The sequence below is a fragment of the Stegostoma tigrinum genome, chromosome 5 (assembly GCF_030684315.1).
Source record: "Stegostoma tigrinum isolate sSteTig4 chromosome 5, sSteTig4.hap1, whole genome shotgun sequence".
NCBI lineage: Eukaryota > Metazoa > Chordata > Chondrichthyes > Orectolobiformes > Stegostomatidae > Stegostoma > Stegostoma tigrinum.
In genome coordinates, this window is record NC_081358.1 from 1609576 (window position 1) to 1636067 (window position 26492).

The 26492-nt window shown below is 42.1% G+C and overlaps 1 protein-coding gene across 1 annotated transcript in view; it reads right to left on the reverse strand.

Moving 5' to 3' along the window:
* LOC125451616 (septin-7) overlaps positions 1-26492 on the reverse strand; it is a 122350-nt gene that overhangs the window by 88924 nt on the left and 6934 nt on the right. Inside the window, exon 2 of the mRNA XM_059646311.1 lies at positions 13448-13577. Coding sequence (XP_059502294.1) covers positions 13448-13577 — 130 coding nt within the window. The remainder of the gene's footprint in view (positions 1-13447; positions 13578-26492) is intronic.

Sequence of the window (26492 nt, forward strand, 5' to 3'; positions counted from 1 at the left end):
CAATCAATACCACTTCTGCTGCCATTGTAATGTCACTGAGCTCCTTTTATTGCGAAGTGATTTAGATGGTGTTTTTCTAAAACTTGAGAAAAGACTGTAAAAGCCAGCAATTCTTGAGAGCTGAGAGCTGTTAACTTTCGCAGATGATAGTTCTCTCTCCTCTGCCTTGCCCAAACTGGCCCCCTCTTTTATAACCTTGATTATATAGAACATAGAACATTACAGCACAGTACGGGCCCTTCAGCCTTCTTCTCTCTAACGAAAACAGCCTCAAGTCCCTCAGCCTTTCCTCCTAAGACCTTCCCTCCATACCAGGCAACATCCTAGTAAATCTCCTCTGCACCCTTTCCAAAGCTACCACATCCTTCTTATAATGCGGTGACCAGAACTGTACACAATACTCCAAGTGCGGCCGCACCAGAGTTTTGTACAGCTTCGCCATAACTTCTTGGTTCCAGAACTCGATCCCTCTCTTAAAAGCTAAAACACTGTATGCCTTCTGAACAGCCCTGTCAACCTGGATGGCAACTTAAGGATCTGTCTACCTGGACACCGAGATCTCTCTGCTCATCTGCACTACCAAGAATCTTACCATTAGCCCAGTAATTTGCCTTCCCGTTACTCCTACCAAAGTGCATCACCTCACACTTGTCTGCATTAAACTCCATTTGCCACCTCTCAGCCCAGCTCTGCAGCTTATCTATGTCTCTCTGCAACCTATAACATCCTTCGTCACTATCCTCAACTCCACCGACCTTAGTGTCGTCTGCAAATTTACTAACCCATCCTTCTACGCCCTCATCCAGGTCATTTGTAAAAATGACAAACTGCAGTGGACCCAACACCGACCCTTGCGGTACACCACTAGTAACTGGTCTCCAGGATGAACATTTCCCGTCAACTACCACCCTGTCTTCTTTCAGCAAGCCAATCTCCGATCCAAACTGCTATATCTCCCACAATTCCATTCCTCCGCATTTTGTACAATAGCCTACTGTGGGGAACATTATCGAACGCCTTGCTGTAATCCATACACACCACATCAACCGGTTTACTCTCATCTACCTGTTTGGTCACCTTCTCAAAGAACTCAATAAGGTTTGTGAGGCACGACCTTCCCTTCACAAAACCATGCTGACTATTCCTAATCAATTTATTCTTTTCTAGATGATTATAAATCCTATCCCTTATAACCTTTTCCAACACTTCACCAACAACTGAGGTAAGGCTCACTGGTCTATAATTACCAGGGTTGTCTCTACTCCCCTTCTTGAACAGGGGAACCACATTTGCTATCCCCAAGTCGTCTGGCACTATTCCTGTAGACAATGACGAGTTAAAGATCACTGCCAAAGGCTTGGCAATCTCCTCCCTGGCTCCCCAGAGTATCCTAGGATAAATCCCTTCCGGCCCAGGGGACTTATCTATCTTCACCCTCTGTAGGATTTCTAATACCTCTTCCTTCTGAACCTCAATCCCACCTAGTCTAGTAGCCTGTATCTCAGTTTCATTTTTCATTTTCTTTGCTGTTATCGTCATTTTGTCATCTTTGACGAGAAACCTGACTGCAAAACCCATATTCATGTTGCAAATAGAGAAAGTCAAGATTTTGGAATAATGTTCTGGTAAATCAAGTTCTGAACTCCTCACAAATGCTGACTTTCCAAATGTTTAATGTATGAATGCATGAACATTTCAACAAAGAGCAAGAGTCGGCCATTTGGCCCCTCATGCCTGCACCAACATTCAATGAGATCATAGCGAATTTCACTTAAATGTTAACTGTACATCCTGCACATCAAGACCTCTGAAATTTTGAATCTAAATCTAACATACAGTGTTTAGATATTTTGCATCCATTGCATTTTGTGGAAGGAAATTTCAAAGATTCAACCATTGGAGAAAGGGAAAAGTGATTCCTCATTTCTGTGTCAATTGGGCACTATTCTAAATTATAACCCCCTAGATCTAGATTTGCCCAAACAAGGAAATGTACTTTTAAATTCCACCCAGTGAAGTCTCTACAGGATCTGAATTGTTTTAATTTTGTCATCCCTAAACTACGGAGGATACGGACATAACCTGTGGAGGCTTTCCACATGAGGGTATTCACGTGAAAAACATGACAGAATCGTACCAACTATGTTTACGTGTAGCTACAACTGCATGCAAGAATGCCTCCATGATCTAAGGCAAATTAACTTGCTGTTTTGTTTTATTTTGTAAAGAAATGTCACGTTCAATTCTTAAGATTAAGCCTGTTTCTCTATCTCTACATATGCTGTCAGAACTGATGAGTTTTTTCAACTCATTCATATTTTCTTTAACCAAACGCTTGGTGATTACCAGAGGATTTTACTCTCACCTTTAAAGCTCATACTGATTTCAGTGAGAATGTATAATTGATGCCTTATTGTAATTTGCTAAGGATCCATCAGAAGCACCTTCCAAACTAATGATTTTAAGAATTATGACAAGCTGCATGTATAAACCAATATGATCCCATTTATATCGAAGATAAAGAACAAACAGACTTGTGAATGAATTGTGGAAAATATATATATTCTTAAAAATGAGACCAAATTAGAATTTGACTGTTAGATTTCAAAATTAGTTGTTTACTGTCTGAAGTGAAGTGGCAAAAGGATTCCAGTGACAAAAATAGAAGAGTCTGAAATGTGAAAATTCGACAGCAGCTATTAAGAACCTGAAATTTGGGGATCGACTGAGAAAAGAAAAAAAAAAAAGAATTTTTTCCCCCCATCGAACCACAGGCAACTTTTTACATTGCTGTGATAGATTAGCAGATTTAACAAGAATTCAATGGATTTTTAGTTAGTTCTAGATTCAGTATAGGCCACAATCCTGAGAAGGTACTGAAGGTGTAGAACAGACAGGGAAACTTAATGTGTCAGGGACAAGAATGAGCAACAAAGCAGAGTGGATGATCAATTTAGAAGTTGCTGAATATGTACCAAATCTCAACGCCAATGTGGTGGACATTTCATTCTCAGAGACAAGTCACACATAAGCTGTCCTTTTGAGCTTCATAAATCTGATACAGAAATGATCATAAATAGGGATGACTCTTGAACTGTTCACTGTTTAGTCATTACATCACTTTCTCACAAAAGGATTGGTCCTATGTTGTCAAAATCATCAGATTTAAGTTTGGTATCTAAGTGCCTGTTTCACATTAATTAGCTAAATTCAAAACCTGCCCTAATAGCAAAACTAAACTGCTGCTTGGCCTGCTAACCATATAGTCTTTTGTTACAAATGTGTCAATTCAGGGCCATCTGTGCACTGCAAACTCACGGACTGTTGCCCACAGACATTTTTTTTGAATCTCTAAACATAGAAAAAGCACGTGATCTTTTAAAGGGGCCACACACTGGTTGCCCCCCACCCCGGGCATTTTACAGACATCAATATTTTATAAACACCAAATTCTAATATCCTGCCTCCCAATCTGTAAATACCCAACTTCACAACATTCTCTTCCTTTCACCTCTTGATTTACAGTTATTACTAGGATGTTTTTTCATCTTCTACAGAAAAGAGTACGTGTTTGCTGCTGTATTTCTTTATGGAATTGACTAACCAAGCCATAATACTCAACTAGTAAAATGTGATGAAACAGTCTGATACCAGAGATGATAAGCCCATAAAACAGAAAAAAAATACACTTCACCCAATCTAGCTGACCTCTTAGCTTCTGGCTCCCCAACAGTACGATGGTATATTGATTTTGGCAGTTCAGGTCGATGACTTATTGCCAATTATTACAACATAAGGAAATTATCAATGAGACTGGCCACAACAAAGTGGTTTACATTCCAAATTAATCAGCTCATCATGAAGTAGGGCTGCACTCAGACTGCAGCCTATAAATTAGGAACAATTCACAGCAGAAACCACCCGACAAAACACAGAGGTTGATTTTTTTCAGCTGTTCATATTAATAGATTAAAGTTGGAGATTATCCTGTTCGTTTCAAGTATTAATACAATCAAAACGAATCATAGAATACAGCAGTATATTCAATGAATGGAATTATTGCTTGGGAATTGAACCTGTACATGAATCATAAACCACTCACAGGACATGCCTGAGGTACCTGAGGAAGAAGAGACATTCTTGTGCCTTCTTGACTGCTGTATTTGCATGGGAAGCCCAGGACAGCTCATTGGTTATCTTCACTCAGAGAACTTGATGCTCTTCACTCTGTCAATCTCAGTTCCACTGACGTAGATGGAAGCGTGTTCTCATCCTTGTTTTCTGAAGTTGATGATCAGTTATTTCACTTTGCCGACACTGAGACACAAATTGTTTTTATTGCACCAGATTGCCAAGCCCTCTATCTTTCATTTGCATTTTGACTCATAATTGTTCGGTATCGTCACCCCACGGTTATGTCATCAACCCCTATCCTCAAAGCTAGTTAGCAATGATTGCTCAACCAGAAATAATTTCAACCCAGAGATAATGGGAACTGCAGATGCTGGAGATTCCAAGATAATAAAATGTGAGGCTGGATGAACACAGCAGGCCAAGCAGCATCTCAGGAGCACAAAAGCTGACGTTTCGGGCCTAGACCCTTCATCAGAGAGGGGGATGGGGGGAGGGAACTGGAATAAATAGGGAGAGAGGGGGAGGCGGACCGAAGATGGAGAGTAAAGAAGATAGGTGGAGAAGGTGTGGGTGGGGAGGTAGGGAGGGGATAGGTCAGGACTGACCTATCCCCTCCCTACCTCCCCACCCACACCTTCTCCACCTATCTTCTTTACTCTCCATCTTCGGTCCGCCTCCCCCTCTCTCCCTATTTATTCCAGTTCCCTCCCCCCATCCCCCTCTCTGATGAAGGGTCTAGGCCCGAAACGTCAGCTTTTGTGCTCCTGAGATGCTGCTTGGCCTGCTGTGTTCATCCAGCCTCACATTTTATTATCAATAATTTCAACCCAGTTTTCCCTCATATTACAGCCTTGAAAGAAAACAGGAAGTTTCTCCACCCAGAAAGAGAGATCTGTGCCAGTGAAAACATGTGTCATTTTGAGTTGGGAAAAATTGAATCCTGTTCAAAACAGTTTAATTTTTGTTTGAAAAAGATCCAAAAAGTCAACATGCACTTCTTTCCTAAATGACTGAAAATTATGCCTTTATTGATGCCAACTTATAGTCAGAAAGTACAGAAACAAACTCTTCAGTCCAACTCATCTATGCTGACCATGTTTCCCAAAATAAACTCATCCCATTTGCCTGTGTTTGGCTCATATCCTTCAACCTTTCTTATTCGAGTACCAGTCAAAACATCTTTTGAATATTTTAACTATACTAGCATCTACCACTTCCTCTTGCAGTTCATTCCACACATGAACCACCCTGTGTACAAAAGCTGTCCTTCAAGTCCCTTTTAAATTTTTCTCCTCTCACCTTAAAAACATACCCTGTAATTTTGAATTCTTTCACCTTACAGGGCAAAATAAAACAACTTTGGCTATTCACCTTATCTGTACCTCTTGCGACTTCATAAGCCACTGTAAAAGGTCAGCCCTCAAACTCCTACTCTCCAGTGAAACAGAGTCCCAGCCTATCCCGATAGCTCAAACCCTCCAGTCCCAGTCACATACTTGTAAATCTTCTCAGCACCCTTTCCAATTTATTCACATCCTTCCTGGCTCAGGATGACGAGAACTGTACAGTGTGCTCCAAAAGTGATCTCAACAATATGCTGTCCAACCACATCATGACGTCTCAACCCCTATCCTCAACGCTCTAGCCAACACAGCAAGCATGCTGAACGCCTTCTTCACCACTGTGTCAGTGGCATCACTTTCAAAGATGTAGGTACCTCAACCCCTAGGCCTCTGTTTCCCTAAAATTCTATCATGAACCATTTAAGTCCTGCGCTGGTTTGCCTTACCAAAACGCAGCACCTCGAATTTATCTAAGCTATGCTCCATCTGCCACTCCTCTGCCAATTGGCCCAGATGATCAAGATCTTTGGGCTGTCAAATAACCTCTTCAGTCCACCAATTTAGGGGTCATCCGCTAACTTACTAACCATACGTCCTATATTCTCATCCAAATAATTTACATAAATAGTGAATAACAGTGGACCCAGCACCAAACCCTGCGAAACAGCACCAGTCACAGGTCTAGGTCCAAAAACCAACTCTCCACCACCTATCTTCGGCCGTCAAGCCAGTTTTGTATTCAATTGGCTTATTCTCCCTTAATCACACGATATAACTTTACTAAGCAATTTACCACATAGAAACCTGTCAAAGGCCTTGAAGTCCTTTTGACAGCTCACTTTTGAAAGCTCCTACTTACCAGCCATCCCTTAATCTACGAATAGTCTACCCTAATCATCTTTTCAAAGTTTCTCCCATTCTAAAAACTGGTCTTGTCCCAATTTAAAAATTTTCTTGACAAACAGACCATTCCATTCCATAATTATTTGAAAACTAATAGAATTATGATCACTAGTCCCAAAATGCTCCCCCATTAACATTTTAGTCACTTACCCTGTTTTATTTCCCAAGACAAGGTCATCTTTCGCTCTTTTTCTCATAGGTACATCAACATATTTATAAAGAAACTTTTCTTGGACACATTTAACAAATTCACTCTCATCCAAGCGCATAACACGATGGCAGTCCCAATTTATGTTTTTAAAACATAACATGACACCTCTCCATGTATTTGCTCCTTAGTTCCAAACTGACTACTAGGGGGCCAAGAGTACAATCCCAGCAAGGTGATCTCCTCCTCTTAGTTCTGAATTCCACCCACATAGCTTCACTGGACAATCAACCAAGAATATCCCAAATACAGCAATTTTTTTGCTGAATTAAAACGCTACTCCCCCTCCTCTCATCTCCCTTTCTATCCTTCATATAGCATCTGAACTCTAACAGAGCTGCCAGTCCTGTCCCTCCCTCAGTCGTGTTTCTGTAATAGCTATGATAACCCAGTCCCATGTTCTCATGCATGTCCTGAGTTCATCCAATTTACCTTTCTGACCCCTTGCATCGAAATAAATGCAGTTTAATCGTTCAGTTACCTCATTCTTTACCACACTGCTGCGTCTAATTTCCTTGCTCCCTTTAACGTCTGAATCATCCTCAGCATTCTGACCATTGTTAAGGACAACCACCCCACCCCCAAACACTTAACCATACCAGTTTAAAGGCTCCCGAATACTACAAACAAATCTCCCTGCTAGGATATTGGTCCTCCAGTTGAAGAGAAACTTGTCCTTCCGAGTAGGTCTCTTGTGGGACTTCCAATGATGCAAAAATTTGAATCCTTGCCGCCTGCACCATCTCTTCAGCAACTTATTTATCTTTTCATGCAAAGTATGAGGTTACAAATAGATGGAATTTTAGTTTTTTTAAAATTACTTCTTCACAGATACATCCTTTTCATAAATTTGCTTCAAGAATGTGAGCAACTGCAACAAAGCAGCACATTTTGCTCATCCAAAGTCATTCTTAGGGTATTAATTTAGTAAGCGAATGGAGAAAAAGGACGGGGCAACTTCAATAGAAGATGTCGGGATTTTTTGCTACCAGTCCATATCAGTTTTACAACTGACCATGTCTCTGGGTTGGCTGCTCAGTGGTAAAACTGCTAAGACATATGTGATCCAGATTGAAGTTATGGAAACATCTGCCATCATGCAGTAGATACCTGTGGTCTCTACAGTACAGCCACAACGTTGAATGGACAACCTCCCACAAGTGCATAACTTGCTAATAGTGGAAGGTACCATAGGCCTCAACACTGCAGATATTTTGACAAAGAAACAGGAAGGGGGAAAGAGTGAAAATGAGAACAAATATAATGTCAAGATTTCAATTTCTGAAACCTACTCAGTGACTTCTGCTCAAAGTATGACGACAATCTGCTGGAACAATTAATGGCATTCAACAAGGCAAAGTACCAGAAAACAACACACAATATCCCCCACGGAGGAGTCACGCAAGACAAGTAGTGAACTACGTGCAAAAATATTTGCCTTTGATATTGAAGTTGCATTTGACAAAGTATGGAATCTAGGAGAACCAACAACTGCATTTGACGGGAGTTGGGGGTCAAACTCTCCACTGGTTGAATTGATACCCAACGCAAAAGGAACACTAGTCTGGCTGTTCAAGCCAAAAATCAGACCTTCCCTCTGCCCCAAGCACAGAATTGCAGATGTTCACTTACAATGTTACAGGGTTCAATGCCAATCTCAACTCCACAGATATAGACTGCTTCAATATCCATGTGCAACAACAGCTAGTTAACATTCAAGACTACATTGTTAATACACAGACAATGTACCATGCCCATCTCCAATTAAAGGGAACATAACCACGTGTCCCTGATATTCAATACTACTGGCACCAACAAAACCATCAGCTGAACTGGTAACCTTGAATATGTCATCTAAAACATGTGGGCTCAAGCAACTCTTCCTTGGTACTGCAGTGCTCTCTCATATTCTAAGTCCTCGATAAAGGCTTGAGCATGTATCTTTCTGACTGGAGTGAACATTAATAATTAAGAAGCCAAAGTAATAGTGAACATTTTTCTTAACTCTAGAAATATGTTACTGTTTCCAATTCATTTGTAGATCTCATTTTAATGCAAATACATAACAATTCTCTGACATTAATATCCTACGAGTTACCATTGAGCAGACTATTAACATCAGATACTTTAGGGACATTTAAGCGACTCTTTGATAGGCACATAGAGAATAGTAAAATCTGAGCTATGCAGGGTAGTTTGATCTCAAGTAGGATAATAGGTCAGCACAACATAGTGGGCCAAAGGGCCTGTACTGTGCTGTACTGCTCTATGTTCTCGAACCAGAACTGCACTAGCCATATCAATGCTGCAGTGATCCGGCAGATCAGAAGCCAGGAATTCTGCAGCAAATAACTCGTCTGCATACCATCTAAGGTATAAGTTAGTTCTGTAATACAACAGTTTCCACTTATCTCGTGGGTACAGCTCCTAAAGCACTCAAGAAACTGGACACCAGTCAAGCCCACTTGATTGAGACTCCATCCACCACTTTCAATATTCACTCTGTGCCACTAACCCAAAGCGGTAGCAGTATGTACCATCTATAACATGCATACAAACAACTCACCAAGCCACTTTTTAATCACTTAGAAGTACCAGTACTAGGTATACGCAGATATCACTGACTACAAGCTCCCCACCATCCTGGACTTGAAATTATAACTGCTATTCATTTATTGTTGCTGGGTCAATATCCTAAAAGCCCCTCTCAAACAGCACTGTGAGTGCACCAAACATTGATTACAGTGGTTTAAGGCAGCTATACTAGCCCAGAAAACCTTAAGATCATAAGATTTCATCAGCCATTTCCTGGACCACTCTCCTAAACTGTCTAAATCTTTCTGCAGCCTCCCCACCTCCTCAGTACAACCTGCCTGTCCACCTATCTTCATATCATTGACAAACTTCACCAGAATGCCCCCAGTCCCTTCGTCCAGATCATTAATATATAAAATGAACAGCTGCGGCCCCAACACCGAACCCTGCGGGACACACTTGTCATTCCGAAAAAGAGCCTTTTATCCCAACTCTCTGCCTTCCGTCAGACAGCCAATCCTCAAACTGTGCTAGTACCTCACCTCGAACACCATGGGCCCTCACCTTACTCAGCAGCCTCCCATGAGGCACCTTATCAAAGGCTTTTTGGAACTCTAAATAGATAACATCCTCTGGGTTTCCCTGGTCTAACCTACTTGTTACCTCTTCAAAGAATTAAACAACAACCAGAAGGGAAGAACTGGGGAAAAAAAGACCACAACCTCCCACCTTTGAATATAACCTTCCATTACATTCCAAATCTCTTCATTTCATCTGGGCCCCTTGCGCCTAAACCTTGAACTACTGGAAGAAATCAGTTCTTCAGTCATCCTGTTCCATTCCTCTACGGCTTTTATCTTCCAGAATGCAAGATAAAAACTGGAATTGATTTCCCAAACAAAAAAAAGGAACATTCTCTTATTGACCCTTACCATGATACTGCCACAATCCAAAATTATTCTAAAATCCCAAGTTTGTTTACTTCTACCACCTAACTTTCATCAGATGTCTGCAGCCAGATCACACCTTCCTGGTTGAAAATCCAGCAGGCAGCCAAAGATCAGACCATGTCATAAGCCAACTTCAAACATCCGCAATTTGTCCCCAAGACACTAAGAAATAGGAACACGGGTAGGCAATTTGGTTCCTCAGTTCAATTAGATCACGGCTGCTGCAACACTTCTCACATCCATTTTTCTGCCCTTTCCCAAATGAGAAGATTCAAAAACTAGACTTCATTGTTACATAAAGCAGACTTCAGAGGATCTTGGCAACGTATATTGCTCAGCCTTTCTCAAGGAGAAAGGTTGATTATTTCTCAAGGAGCTGCAAAAACCAACAGTAAGAACAATGGAACAACACAAACCAACATTACTTCAAAAGATCTTCTCACTTTAGAATAGACATTATCGCTGGTTAGCTCACATTGAGATTCTTCGGTACACAATGGTGCAATTGTGCTCAACACCAAGGCTGGTGGTACTTAACTTCCATGCTAAACTATGCTAATTCTACATTTACAGTACAGAGTTTGAGACTCCGTATAGTAGGGGTAATCATCGCTAAAATATTCTGTTTGCACTGCTCAAGCATAAAGAAACATTTTACCAAGTTGATAAGATACAGCCAACTCAACTAGCATCAAAATACACCCATCTTAACACCATTGGGTTCAACCAATGCACAGCAACAGGAATAGAACTGACAAAAATGACGACAGCTTAGTTGGCTGGTTTCTAATTAGATTGATGCAAATAGGTTCAATTCCCACTGAGGTTATTCTGAAGGACTTTCATTCTTGACTTTTCAGATTTTGCCTGGCGACCCGTAAATTAGATCACCACCAGTTGTCTCTCATTCTGATTAGACAGCAACTCCATGGTTTGGTAGGATAATGGAGATTTTATCTTTACCAAATGTTAAAGAGTAGCTAGAAAATAGAACTTCTGCTATTATTACAGCCTAGATAAGGTAGTGTTTACAACACTTGCCTCTACTGGTCAGTGCAGTGAGTTTGGGAGTTAGGATGCCATGCTGCAGCTGTACAGGACATTGGTCAGGCCAGAATATTTTAGCAAGATGATTACCCCTACTATATGGAATCTCAAACCCTGTACTGTAAATGTAGAATTAGCATAGTTTAGCATGGAAGTTAAGTACCACCAGCCTTGGTGTTAAGCACAATTGCACCATTGTGTACCGAAGAATCTCAATGTGAGCTAACCAGCGATAATGTTTATTCTAAATACTGGAATACCTAAATATTGGAATACTGCGTTCAATTCTGGTCTCTCTGCTACAGCAAAGATGAACCTGAAAGTGTGCAAAGATTGTCAAGGATGGTGCCCAGGTTGGAGGGTTTGACCTAAAAGGAGATGTTAAATAGGCTGGGGCTATTTTCCCTGGGATGTTGAAGGCTGAGGGATGCTGTTCTAGAAGTTTTTACAAATCATGACGGGCATTGATGGCATGAATAGTTAAGGTCTTTTTCTAAGGGTCGGGGAGCCCAAAACTTGAGGGCATAGTTTTACGGCGAGAGGGGAAAGACATAAAAAGGGACCCAAGGAGCAACTTGCTCATGAGGGTGGTGCTTATACGGAACAAGCTGCCAGAGGCTGATACCTTTTTAAATTCGTAGTGAAGCCACTGCCCTATTTGCCAGGTTAAGAAAACATGAATGAAATCTATTTTGTTTGACTTGAAAATTCATGAATTTACTATTCCCTGGTCTAAACACTGCATCTGACATGGTGCGTTTTAATTAACTGATAATTCCTAAACTATATCCTACAAGAACAATTTTATTCTGCAATTTTGTTTCATTTCTGTTACCTGCATGTACCAATGACTCAGTGGTACAAAATGAAATCCACTGAAATGAAAAATACTTGTCCAAAGTTTGCCCCACGCTACACATCAAATTTCAGAAATCAGGCACTAGCATATGGATGATGATGGGATAGTGTAGAGGGATGGGCTTAGATTAGCTCACAGTCGGCGCAACATCGAGGGCCGAAGGGCCTGTTCAGCACTGTGTTGTTCTATGTTTCTATGTTTAGACCCAAGCAATCCATGCCAGCCTTTATCCAACATATGAGGCTCCTTTGTCCCCTTTTCAGCGAATTTGAACATTGTTCTATTAGATTCTCCGAAACACACTCACAGCTTCCCTTTTTAGGCTCAAAACTTTGCAGTGTAGAAATCAAAGCAAAAATAAAAGAAGAGTACAAGAGTATGAACTAGAATGTTTGGCACTGAAGTGCGGCAGAGTGGAACGCCCTTCAAATTCTGCAGAAAATCCTCAAAGCGTCTTTCCAAAGACCAATCAAAAATCTGTAGCATGATCTGTAATATGAACTTTGCAGTTTAAAGAAGTAAGACACCACAATAAATAGTTCTAAAGTGCCAAATCCAGTGGTTTGGATCTTGCACTTAGTAAAACAAAAAGGCAACAATTGCTGTTGAAGTGAGTTATTCAGCGATCTAGCAATTTCCAAAGTGTGCATTTCCTCTTTGCTAACATCACTTTCAATCTGGCACAAGGCAATTTCATGCAACAGGCAATAATGATGCAACACCAAGATAAAAAGCCAGTCTCAAAAAAAATCAATTACTAAAATGTCTCATTTTTGTTTAGAAATCTCACGGCACACAAATGGTTAAGACACATAAGGAATTAATGCAGCAATGTCAAAACCTTAGATGCAAAAATTTTAATTATATCTTAAAGGACTGCAGCACCCAATCGGTTGAACTTAAAGCACTCTTCTCACAGAGAGAGACAGTTCCAATGACAATCCATTACCAAGAATGAGCCAACTTAGGTGAAATCAGCATAGTCCTGCTCAAAAATGCACGCCACTTCACAAACACTGACTTCACACAAGCATTATTGTCACAAATACTCTTTCAGGAAATCACATCATTTCTGACAATAGGACTCAAAGTGATTCTTCATCATCTTTTTGCAAGTTGCCATAAACGTTTGTGGGGTTTTCGAATGATAGTATTGTTGGATAATCTGTCCACAGAGCTCCACAAAGAAAGTTAATGTTGTCACCTCATAAATACATCTTCACGGTTGATTTCCCCCCCCCCCCGCCTTTAAATGAGGGGTCCTGAACTAAGTTTAAGCACCCCAAGTAAACCAAGCGAAATGCACCACAACATGTCAAAATACAGTAAGGATATTTTGGTCCAAACTGTTTTAGATCATATCCTAAATTTAAGTCAAGTCCTCTGTCAATTTTTCTCCAGGCCATTTCTTCTTCTATGTAATGGCAAAGCAATAATTACCAAATTCAATTCAATTTGAATCACTTACCTACAACCATCAATGTAAATTCAAATCCTCTTTTCACAGACTTTCTGTAGACTTGATTAGGGAGGTTTGCAAAGCCCACGTATCCTTCGAGATTTTTTTGTTGCTGTAACAGAAGAACTAATTTTAGATTCTAGACCAGAAAGCTAGTAAATTTATTACATTGACAACAGGAAATAATATATTCTGGGGCAGAACATTGATGCTACTGAAATCCTCAATTCATCTATATGAAATTTCCTAAACTGTAATCTTATCGCAAATGTCAAGGAAGCCGGATATTGCTCATTAAACACAGGAATTTTAATACCTATGGCGTAGCTTCAGATACTTACTGCTGGGTTGAGAGATTTGAAAATCCACAGATCCGGCATTTCAGATGGCAACGAAACATCCACAAAGCACAGCGAAGAATTCAAAATCAAGATGATGAAAAAAAGGAATAAAAGTTAGAAATCAAATATAACCGCAATGATTTGTTTAAATACAACTGACAAAAATAATACATTTTCAATCATTTACAAAGACAATTATGTGCCAATTCCTAGTGATAAAATCATACTACTTTTTGAAAATCTATGTGACACTAATCAATGATCAATAGTGTCACTACATTATAGCATTGTTAAGAGGAAAGAATTGAAAATTAATGAAGGGTATCACCTTCACTTTCTGCTGCCATCTTCTGCAATATTCACAAAGTCAATTCCCAAAATCATTTCCATCCTCAAGATGGGTCACAAATAAACTTTCATCCCTAGAGGCATTAACGGCTCTGGATTTAGACACATTTGCTCAATCACAGCAAGACACCTCTAAATGTTACAACTTAGAGCAAATGCTCCCACTTTTCTTGAAGCCTTGCTAGAAGGGTCTAGGCCCGAAACGTCAGCTTTTCTGCTCCTCTGATGCTGCTTGATCTGCCGTGTTCATCCACTTCTACACCTTGTTATCTTAGACATTCTGTCCCCAGTTTCAATTTACAACATTTTACTTCAACCCCAAAGCACTTCAAAGCATCAAGTGCTGTTAAACTCCTGTGCCATTTACCCTGCGTACAGTACTTTTGCTATGGAGCCAAACAATGACCACAAACTCTTAATCGGTGATGCTGAAACAGCTACAGCAAACTCTTATTTCCTCTTGCAATAGTTCAGCATCATAATCTATTATCAAATCTCATATCCCAATTGTTACCCATTTTAATATACTGGCACATTGTGTACATTGGGACACTAGTTAAACAACGATATCCACATGGTGAGATAAAAGCATAGTGAGGAAAAAAATTCAAGTACTGCTTATGAGGAGGGAAAAAAACTTGCTGCATTCTCAGATATTGTGAATGTTGTTACTCAGACTCATTTTCAAGTTCAAATTCTATGACTTTCCTCCCACAAGGCATTTGGAAACTGTACAAACAATGATACCATGCTTCCTTGTTTGGTTCACCAAATTGGTTCTGTATTTCACTCATAACTACTGTACCGAACAATGATCCAAAACACTTCCCGCGACTCTTTCATTCCTATCATCTATGGCTTTACCTGCTGAAAGTCAGATATCCTTTTGCCTAGATTTTCTCGACTGCTTTCTAGGGCAAGACTGAATCATATTAACAACTTCTGTTATGCCAAGCTTTTAAGTCCATAATGTTAAAACTGAAGTAATTGACCTACTATAGAAGATATTGTAAATTTAGTTCACAGAACATAAAGTATTTATTTTTCATGGGATGTGGATGTCACCGAAGCCGACATTCCTAATTCCTCCTGAATTGAGTAACTCCTAGACCACTTAAGATGGTTAAGAGTCATTCCTGAGGGTCTGCAATCACATGTAGGCCAGACCATACAAGTGTGGCTGATTGCCTCCCCTAAAGAGACACTAGCGAACGAGATGGTTATTTACAATCAATAATAGCTTCATGGTAACCATTACTACGGCTAGCTTTTTAATTCAAGCTCTTGCCAATTGAACTTAAATTTACTATAGGTGCCATCATGAACAAACTCAAGTGTATTAGCCTGGGTCTCTGGATTACTAATTCATTAGAATCTGTATGGTGGTAATGTAAGTGCACTAGAAAGTCCAAGGATCATTGAAAGATTAAAATATTCTAAAAATTACAACTCATATGTAAATGTTATCTTTAGCATTCTAAATTTACTGAAAAGACTGATATTTTCAGGACGCTTTTGTTAAATCTGAAAAACACTGCTTATTTTAAATTAACTTTGCTGATTAAATCCAGATGTTCTGATAGATGTTTTATTTTGAGCAACCTCAAGTGCCTGACCTTTGCATAGATTATCACTGTATTACGGATTCCAAACTGAGCCACTTAGCAACCTCCACCCAGCATTTCTGCTTTGACTGGTCTAGAAAGCAAAGACTGTCACATTTGGGAAACATCCCACTTAGCCAAATATAATAATCTTAGGTACACTGTGCAAAGCTCAAGACTGGGATCCATTGTATATATAAACTGCATAAAAATATGAAGATTACTGTAGAGACAAAATGGAAAATGCACAGAGTTCAACAGTAACAAAGAATTGGCAAGACACCTAGGTTCCTGTTCACTTCAAGTTACCACAATCAGGTCACTGGTTTACAGGATTACCCAGAATCCAGGAACACTATTGCCCTGGTTGATTCACAGTACAGATTACTGCAGAAGCTTAACTTTGTTTCACAAACTGCATCACCAGTCACCCGAGGGTTAACTCAATGTCAAGATCTGTTGCCTTCTCCATCTTCCAGGACACAGTTGAGAATTATTTACTCAACAGTATAGCACAGCTAATAAAACGTGAGGCTGGATGAACACAGCAGGCCAAGCAGCATCTCAGGAGCACAAAAGTTGACGTTTCGAGCCTAGACCCTTCATCAGAGAGGGGGATGGGGTGAGGGCTCTGGAATAAATAGGGAGAGAGGAGGAGGCGGAGCGAAGATGGAGACTAAAGAAGATAGGTGGAGAGAGTATAGGTGGGGAGGTAGGGAGGGGATAGGTCAGTCCAGGGAAGACAGACAGGTCAAGGAGGTGGGATGAGGTTAGTAGGTAGATGGGGGTGTGAGGAAGAGATGGGTGAGAGGAAGAACAGGTTAGGGAGGCAGAGACAGGTTGGACTGGTTTTGGGATGCAGTGGGGGGGGGGGGGGGGGGAGAGCTGGGCTGGTTGTGTGGTGCAGCGGGGGGAGGGGGCGAACTGGGCTGGTTTAGGGATGCGGGTGGGGAAGGGGAGATTTTGAAACTGGTGAAGTCCACATTGATACCATTGGGCTGCAGGGTTCCCAGGCGGAATATGAGTTGCTGTTCCTGCAACCTTTGGGTGGCATCATTGTGGCACTGCAGGAGGCCCATGATGGACATGTCATCTAAAGAATGGGAGGGGGAGTGGAAATGGTTTGCGACTGGGAGGTGCAGTTGTTTGTTGCGAACTGAGCGGAGGTGTTCTGCAAAGCGGTCTCCAAGCCTCCGCTTGGTTTCCCCAATGTAGAGGAAGCCACACCGGGTACAGTGGATGCAGTATACCACATTGACAGATGTGCAGGTGAACCTCTGCTTAATGTGGAATGTCATCTTGGGGCCTGGGATAGGGGTGAGGGAGGTGGTGTGGGGACAAGTGTAGCATTTCCTGCGGTTGCAGGGGAAGGTGCCGGGTGTGGTGGGGTTGGAGGGCAGTGTGGAGCGAACAAGGGAGTCACGGAGAGAGTGGTCTCTCCGGAAAGCAGACAGGGGTGGGGATGGAAAAATGTCTTGGGTGGCAGAAGTGTCAGAGGATGCTGCGTTGTATCCGGAGGTTGGTAGGGTGGTGTGTGAGAACAAGGGGGATCCTCTTTGGGCGGTTGTGGCGGGGGCGGGGTGTGAGGGACGTGTTACGGGAAATACGGGAGACGCGGTCAAGGGCGTTCTCGATCACTGTGGGGGGAAAGTTGCGGCCCTTGAAGAACTTGGACATCTGGGATGTGCGGGAGTGGAATGTCTTATCGTGGGAGCAGATGCGGCAGAGGCGGAGGAATTGTGAATAGGGGATGGGATTTTTGCAGGAGGGTGGGTGGGAGGAGGTGTATTCTAGGTAGCTGTGGGAGTCGGTGGGCTTGAAATGGACATCAGTTACAAGCTGGTTGCCTGAGATGGAGACTGAGGGGTCCAGGAAGGTGAGGGATGTGCTGGAGATGGCCCAGGTGAACTGAAGGTTGGGGTGGAAGGTGTTGGTGAAGTGGATGAACTGTTCGAGCTCCTCTGGGGAGCAAGAGGCGGCGCCGATACAGTCATCAATGTACCGGAGGAAGAGGTGGGGTTTGGGGCCTGTGTAGGTGCGGAAGATGGACTGTTCCACGTAACCTACAAAGAGGCAGGCATAGCTGGGGCCCATGCGGGTGCCCACGGCCACCCCCTTAGTCTGTAGGAAGTGGGAGGAGTCAAAAGAGAAGTTGTTGAGGGTGAGGACGAGTTCAGCTAGGCGGATGAGGGTGTCGGTGGAGGTGGACTGGTCGGGCCTGCGGGACAGGAAGAAGCGGAGGGCCTTGAGGCCATTTGCATGCGGAATGCAGGTGTATAGGGACTGGATGTCCATGGGGAAGATGAGGTTTTGGGGGCCAGGGAATTCGAAGTCCTGGAGGAGGTGGAGGGTGTGGGTGGTGTCACGGACGTAGGTGGGGAGTTCCTGGACCAAAGGGGAGAAAATGGAGTCCAGATAGGTGGAGATGAGTTCGGTGGGGCAGGAGCAGGCTGAGACGATGGGTCGACCAGGGCAGGCAGGTTTGTGGATTTTGGGAAGGAGACAGAAACGGGCCGTGCGGGGTTGGGGAACAATGAGGTTGGAGGCTGTGGGTGGGAGGTCCCCTGAGGTGATGAGGTCATGAATGGTGTTGGAGATGATGGTTTGGTGCTCCGGTGTGGGGTCATGATCAAGGGAGCGGTAGGAGGTGGTGTCGGAGAGTTGGCGTCTGGCCTCGGCGATGTAGAGGTCAGTGCGCCATACTACGACTGCGCCACCACCCACGCCCTCCACCTCCTCCAGGACTTCCAATTCCCTGGCCCCCAACACCTCATCTTCACCATGGACGTGCAGTCCCTTTCCACCTGCATTCCGCATGCAGATGGCCTCAAGGCCCTCTGCTTCTTCCTGTCCCGCAGGCCCGACCAGTCCCCCTTCACCGACACTCTCATCCGCCTAGCTGAACTCGTCCTCACCCTCAACAACTTATCTTTTGACTCCTCCCACTTCCTACAGACCAAGGGGGTGGCCATGGGCACCCGCATGGGCCCCAGCTATGCCTGCCTCTTTGTAGGTTACGTGGAACAGTCCATCTTCCGCACCTACACAGGCCCCAAACCCCACCTCTTCCTCCGGTACATTGATGACTGTATCGGCGCCGCCTCTTGCTCCCCAGAGGAGCTCGAACAGTTCATCCACTTCACCAACACCTTCCACCCCAACCTTCAGTTCACCTGGGCCATCTCCAGCACATCCCTCACCTTCCTGGACCTCTCAGTCTCCATCTCAGGCAACCAGCTTGTAACTGATGTCCATTTCAAGCCCACCGACTCCCACAGCTACCTAGAATACACCTCCTCCCACCCACCCTCCTGCAAAAATTCCATCCCTTATTCCCAATTCCTCCGCCTCCGCCGCATCTGCTCCCACGATAAGACATTCCACTCCCGCACATCCCAGAGCAACTTTCCCCCCCACAGTGATCAAGAACGCCCTTGACCGCGTCTCCCGTATTTCCCGCAACACATCCCTCACACCCCACCACTGCCACAACCGCCCTAAGAGGATCCCCCTCGTTCTCTCACACCACCCTACCAACCTCCAGATACAACGCATCATCCTCCGACACTTCCGCCATTTACAATCCGACCCCACCACCCAAGACATTTTTCCATCCCCACCCCTGTCTGCTTTCCGGAGAGACCACTCTCTCCGTGACTCCCTTGTTCGCTCCACACTGCCCTCCAACCCCACCACACCCGGCACCTTCCCCTGCAACCGCAGGAAATGCTACACTTGCCCCCACACCTCCTCCCTCACCCCTATCCCAGGCCCCAAGATGACATTCCACATTAAGCAGAGGTTCACCTGCACAACGGCCAATGTGGTATACTGCATCCACTGTACCCGGTGTGGCTTCCTCTACATTGGGGAAACCAAGCGGAGGCTTGGAGACTGCTTTGCAGAACACCTCCGCTCAGTTCGCAACAAACAACTGCACCTCCCAGTCACAAACCATTTCCACTCCCCCTCCCATTCTTTAGATGACATGTCCATCATGGGCCTCCTGCAGTGCCACAATGATGCCACCCGAAGGTTGCAGGAACAGCAACTCATATTCCGCCTGGGAACCCTGCAGCCCAATGGTATCAATGTGGACTTCACCAGTTTCAAAATCTCCCCTTCCCCAACTGCATCCCTAAACCAGCCCAGTTCGTCCCCTCCGCCCACTGCACCACACAACCAGCCCAGCTCTTCGCCCCCACCCACTGCATCCCAAAACCAGTCCAACCTGTCTCTGCCTCCCTAACCTGTTCTTCCTCTCACCCCTCCCTTCCTCCCACCCCAAGCCGCACCTCCGTTTCCTACCTACTAACCTCATCCCACCTCCTTGGCCTGTCCGTCTTCCCTGGACTGACCTATCCCCTCCCTAACTCCCCACCTATACTCTCCTCTCCACCTATCTTCTTTACTCTCCATCTTTGGTCCCCCTCCCCCTCTCTCCCTATTTATTCCAGGAGCCCTCTCCCCATCCCCCTCTCTGATGAAGGGTCTAGGCCCGAAACGTCAGCTTTTGTGCTCCCGAGATGCTGCTTGGCCTGCTGTGTTCATCCAGCCTCACATTTTATTACCTTGGAATTCTCCAGCATCTGCAGTTCCCATTATCTCTGATACTAGTATAGCACAGCTGTCAGCTTCACTACATGGCTAACAAGAAACAAGTTCTACACAAGCAGCATATTGAGCAATATGAAATACCATCTTTCCCACGACTGCAGCATGGATTTATTCAGGGAAAAAAATTCTCTGCCACCCTTCACAACGACAGGACCTCCCCTAAGCACTTTGCAGCTAAGGAAATCTGCCATTCTTAACTGGTTTGGCCTGCATGTAAACTCAGATTCACAATGTGACTACCTCCTACCTGCTCTCTGGGCCATTAGCAATTGGCAATGAACGCTGGCTGAGCCAATGATGCCAACTCTCCACGAACAAAACAAATTTCTGAACAGTAGTCACTGTTGGATTCTAAGAAATTTGGATACATAGCAAACTTCCACAAGTAGTAATGTCATAAAAACCCAAACATTTGTCTTTGTGATCATGCTTTGAGATGAAAATTACCAGGCACGAGGAAGATCTCCACTACTCTCCCTCAAAACACTTGTAAGATCTTGCAGACCAGATGTCGCCCTGGTTTAAGATCACATCTTTAAAAAAACCACCTCGCATGCAACATTCCCTCAATACTATGTCTAAGATTTTTGTACTCAAGTTTTGAAGGACTTCATTCTACATTACTGATCATCACATGACATTGGGATCAACTAAAGCACAACTGAATGTAGAGAGCAACATTTTGCCCATCGGAGATGTAGAGCTCCAGCAGCAACTTATATTTGTGTCTCAAAAAAACCACGATAGGGTGTCAGTTCTAGATATTCAAGAGCTGTAATAATGGTCTCCACATAATTCTATCATTAACCAGCATCAACAGGCAGTTTCCACAGGTCTACAATGTTGATCCATGTTAAATGTGACATGGAGCTACAAAACATTGTGTTATGCTTGATTTTCTCAGCACCCATATCTGAAGTTACTACCACAGTCACCAGCTACTTCAAGCATGTCCTTAAAAAGCTTTACCATACCTTACTCCCTCTAAACTTTCCTGTTAATGTCAACATCAGCCAGAAATTTATCTGAACACTCTTCTTTTTAACCACACTCATTTGAATTGTGTCAGTGGGATCTTGCACCATTATTTTCAGTGGTCATTCAAGATGGCACAAGTAGTGCAGCTGGCCTCCAATTAAGTTCACAAACACCATCATCTGTGCCAAAGATCCATCATTTTATTAACAAAATACAGACTTGGCAAATGGGCTAAAAATCCTTGAAGCTACATGCTGACAGCACTGTCAACACCAAGTTCAAAAGACATCAAGGTTTTATTTTTAATATGTTTAATAAAATCAATTAAGAATTACCAACCATATGGTGTTTTAAAGATTAGCATGCTTTGCATTTTTAGTGTTTGCCATCTGTTCAAAGTTCCACACGATATTAGAAATCTTGCAGTCATGCATTTGTAGTCTCCAAACATTGTTCCTGCAGTCATGATTTTTAAAATCAAGCTTTACAGTCAACATCTCCCAGTTTTGCCATGTTACCTATTACATCTTATTGCAACTGCCGCTAGATGGCTCAAAGAAGACTCTCTTCCAACACTGCTCAACTAAAAGTTTACTAAGGCAAAATTAATTTCAGAGGCAGGGCCCATTTCAATTAAAACCCAGAATATATGCAGCTTTACAGAAAATAAACTGAACATTCTTTTAGATAATGCTTTAGATAAAAGGACTAAGCAATTATGTAAAAGGAGAAAATAAAATTTTGTTACATTAAGATTCAGAACATATTTCAAATGTCAAATAAAGATCACCCTCTTTTCTCTCAATAACCACCCTACAGGATCCTGTCCTATCTCAATTTAGTTGGTGTGGTTGAAATTGGTTCCTTTTTAACTAATGTGTGCATCAATTTGAAGCTATATTCTTCAGAGAAATCTTCCCAAGATCCTTAAACAAGCTGCTAATTCAATTCACTTATTCCTCAAAATATTGTGTTTTACAAAGGTGTCAAAAGAGGAAGGCATCTTCAAGCAGAGATAGTAACAACTACAGATGCTGGAGTCAGAGAGATAACACACCGCTGGGGAGGAACACAGCAGGCCAGGCAGCAGAGGTGCAGGAAAGTTGACATTTCAGGTCGGGACCCTTCTTCAGAATTCACAAAGATTTCTGAATTCTGAAGAAGGGTCCTGACTCGAAACATCAGCTTTCCTGCTCCTCTGATATTACCTGACCTGCCGAGTTCCTCCAGCTCCACACTGAGACATCTACATGCCTTCTGTTTCTAGAGTTTTTTCTAAGCCACTCTCAACATTTTTTGAAATTGCTAAGCTCACAGCACCTTTTACTCCCTGAATCTGCACATAATGTCTGAATAGTAATTTCTGGATAGTTTGTGTGTTACTGGACTCCTGTCCCCGGGCAACATATGTTCCCCCTCTGCACTGAACTGTTCAACTGAGGCTCTACTCAAAGCCTGAAAACAATCATTAAAAATGCAAACTTGAGATTCCCCCACCACTCAAAACAAATCTAAAACGGTACTAAAAAAGTTTCATTTTAAGAAAAAAAAGAAATATGAAGCAATCTAAAAGCAATATTTGATTTCTCCATAATAGGACCCAAGTTTCAAACAATTCTATGTTATGAAACTTTATCACACAAGCCAGTATTTAAGAAATTGCCCAATTTACTGCAAACTATCACAACTGTATCAGGGTATCTCTGCATTCAATTGCAAACCACACAATCATGGGTAGCATCATATTTATAGCATTAAAAAATTCCTCTGTAAAGTCATGATTTGAGACAAAAAGAACCAGCAGAAATCTTAATGTCCTGAACTGTCTTTTTGAACTGATTTACTATGTACTTGACATAAATATCATCTCCAAAACATTTGTCTCAAAACAAAATCTGACATTTCCCAGCACTAACATAAAATACGGTCTAATTTCCTTTATTAAAATTAGAAAATAAATCTGTCAAGCACTAGAACCTTTGAGGGCATGGGAAAACTTTAACCATCAAACTGGACAAGACCTATGCTACTTTCACTGATCACATGTTGAAGCAATGCAAAACTGTTTACACCAGGCAGGCCTCCTTATTTATACCAAACTCTAAGATTTGATCCAGTTGCATTTTATATTTAAATATTCTGCAAAAAAAAATGCAGCTCAGAATGTGTATCTTGTATGCAAAAGTTCAAATAAGCTCTGAACTCTGAAGTTTGTAAAACACAATCTACAGAAAGTGTCTAAATTGTTCCCATCCAATAGGCTGAAACAGGTTCCAATTTTGCCAAACAATTTTGCTTTACTGTTTCCAATGTCAGCTGGGTACAAATTGCCGAAGTAGGCTCCAACCCAGAATAAACTTGGCTCTTACAATTGCTAATTTTCCAGTGGGGTCCAAAACTGTAGAGTCATGGCTCTCCCAGTTCAGCAGTCTTCACTCAACAGTTAGCGGGACACCTTCATCGCCAAAATGCTGGAGACAACTTTGGGACAACCACCATGTCTTTGCTGTAGTAACATTTAAACATGCCTTGTTTTGACAAACGGTGTCAAACATGCTTTCTGGCATTGTAGCACTCCCCCTCTTCTTATGAATTGGAAGCCTATATTAAACAGTCAAGCCATATGAATAAGGCTATTTTGAAACTTCTGTCTCTTGATGCTTATAATTATGTACAGCTGAGGCTTAAGCTCCATTGGCCCCCAGCATGCTCCGTGCAAAGCTCTTATCGCACTATTCCCTGGGCAAGGAGTTCACTCTGCTCCAACCAAGGCACCCCTTCCGCTGGATCAACATTAAAAATCCAGTCTCTGAAAAGCCTGCCCAATTCATTTCCTGTGACCTTACGTCATGGCCTGTGCTCCTTGTTCACCATCCTGTAATTTTTCATCTCCTCTATCCTCTCTCTAATCCAAAGATCTAAAAAATGAATTTGTGAAGACTGGCATAAATAATAATGCACAGTAGCACTCATGTTATAGAAATCAGAAATTACCTTATATTAAATATATTAAAACAAAATTTATATTTCTAGAGTAGTTATACCAAGACTTAGGTACACAAAAGAAAATAATAAAACAGAAGACTTACTGCTAATTAAAACAGACCATTGATGATCTTTAATTATGAGAAAAGAAATACTGAAAACAAATCAATAAATTGCTGAAGATACATAAATCAGTCCATCAATGAGGACCAAACAAGAGAAGCTGTTTTTGGCTGGAATTTATTTCATCAGAAACTGAAGCAGTTTCAGGATTTTCCAGCATTTGCACTTTCATTCTAATTTTGTGATATTCCATTTGCATCATTTTTCAATTAAACAATTGCCTTTGGGGTTTTAACAGCAAATATAATGATATCACTCCAGGCGAATGATAATGCAAAGACCTTTTAATTCAGGTACTCTGACTGGTAATTTCATGGGAATTTTGGTAATAAACTTATGTAGTGTGTAATTGGACGTTGGTGAACAAGCAAAGTTTTCCAACAGGATGCAGATTACTTTACAACTCACTTCTATATGTAATGATAGGTGTACCCATCACACAACACTAGATGTCGTTAAATGTGAGAGATTCAGAATCTTTCAGAGAGCCAGCAGCCACAAAATAATTCTGGTATAAACACTGCAAGCTTTGTTAAAAAATCATTTGCACGAAGTGCAAGAAATTCCCCCCCCCAACAAAAAATATGCATCTACTTCATGAAATTCTGTTCCATAAATTGTCAATGTCTACCTCAATAGTCACCTACATGCAGAAGAACTTCAGAACTCAAAATCCATGGACAGGAATCGGATGCCCTCCAACATCAAGCAGGTACTTGTTCATTATGCAGCATTCTTACAAGCTCCAAACAAAAACTCCAAATGTTTATTCTTCACAAGGGAAGATTGTTTATAAATATCTGCTACATTTGATTTACAAAGTAGTCGCAAAATAGTTATCTTAATAGGAAGCTTTTCTGCAGAACATTTTCACCATTCCAAGTACAAAGAGTGAGACTGCCTCAGTTGTAAGCTTTCTCAACTCATCACCTGATTTCGGCTTTGAAATTCCCTTCAACAGGAGAAAGGGGAAACACAAGCTGTGGGCAGTTTTACTATTCCCAACACTGCGCAAGGGACACGGACAGTGTGAAATCTACATAAACTGAATTCTTCAAGCTGATGTCAATGTGAGAAAATGAAAAATGCACCAATAAACACATCTCACAGCCTCAGGATTTTGTGCAACTCAAGAAACATTGATGCTTTCAGTTTGAATACCTTGAACGTATTTCAGAACATTCATATTCCTTGGAAATTTTCCTGGCTTCTAACAACCCATCCACAAGATAATTCAAAATTATTGGATGGCTAAACAAGACCAGTTTTCAACTTCCTCAGGAGTTTCCTAGTGAATGTGATCCCCAGCCATCAAGACTTGCAAATAACTAGGGTTGACCAGTCAGCTGTGATCACCATGGGGCTCAACTAACCACAGCAGATTTCCTCCTCTTACTCGACACCAGTGCTTCACACTGAAAATATCACCTTAATTATTAATTCTCTCTGCCAAATTTGAGTTTCAAAAACCTACTTTCCACCAGAAAATTTCCAACATATCCAGATCCAAAAGATGCTCTAGTCTAAAAACTGCATGGTAAGCTAAGATCTATTTCAGAGTGTCTGCACTTAAAAAGCTTGCCAGCCTTCCATGTTGTTTAAAAACAATGCAAGTTAATACAGACTGATTTTACGTTTAACTCTTATTTTGCATATATTCAAAATTTTCCTGCTGAACCCCTTCAAAATGAGAAGGTTCTTAATCCACTGGACTTCAGAATCAGTGCAAACAACAGAAATACCCAAAACAATGGCTCCTTATCAAATTCCCAATAATTAAAGTAGCTGTTGCATAATGTGTACATCTCCAACATAACTTTCAAAGTTTAAGAAGTCAACATTGCTCAGCACTCCCTCAGAATTCACAACTTTCTAAGCCCTGTGACTTTCAAACAAACATCAGAAATGAAAAAGAAGAATGTACCCGTTGTGACTTGGAGACATAAAAAGGGCCTATTCCACAAGATGCAGTCTGGTCAGAGAATGAGGGCTTTGAAATGTATTAGTCTACATTAGATTCTACTGCACTGGTTGTTTTCTTCAATACTTAACTGGCTT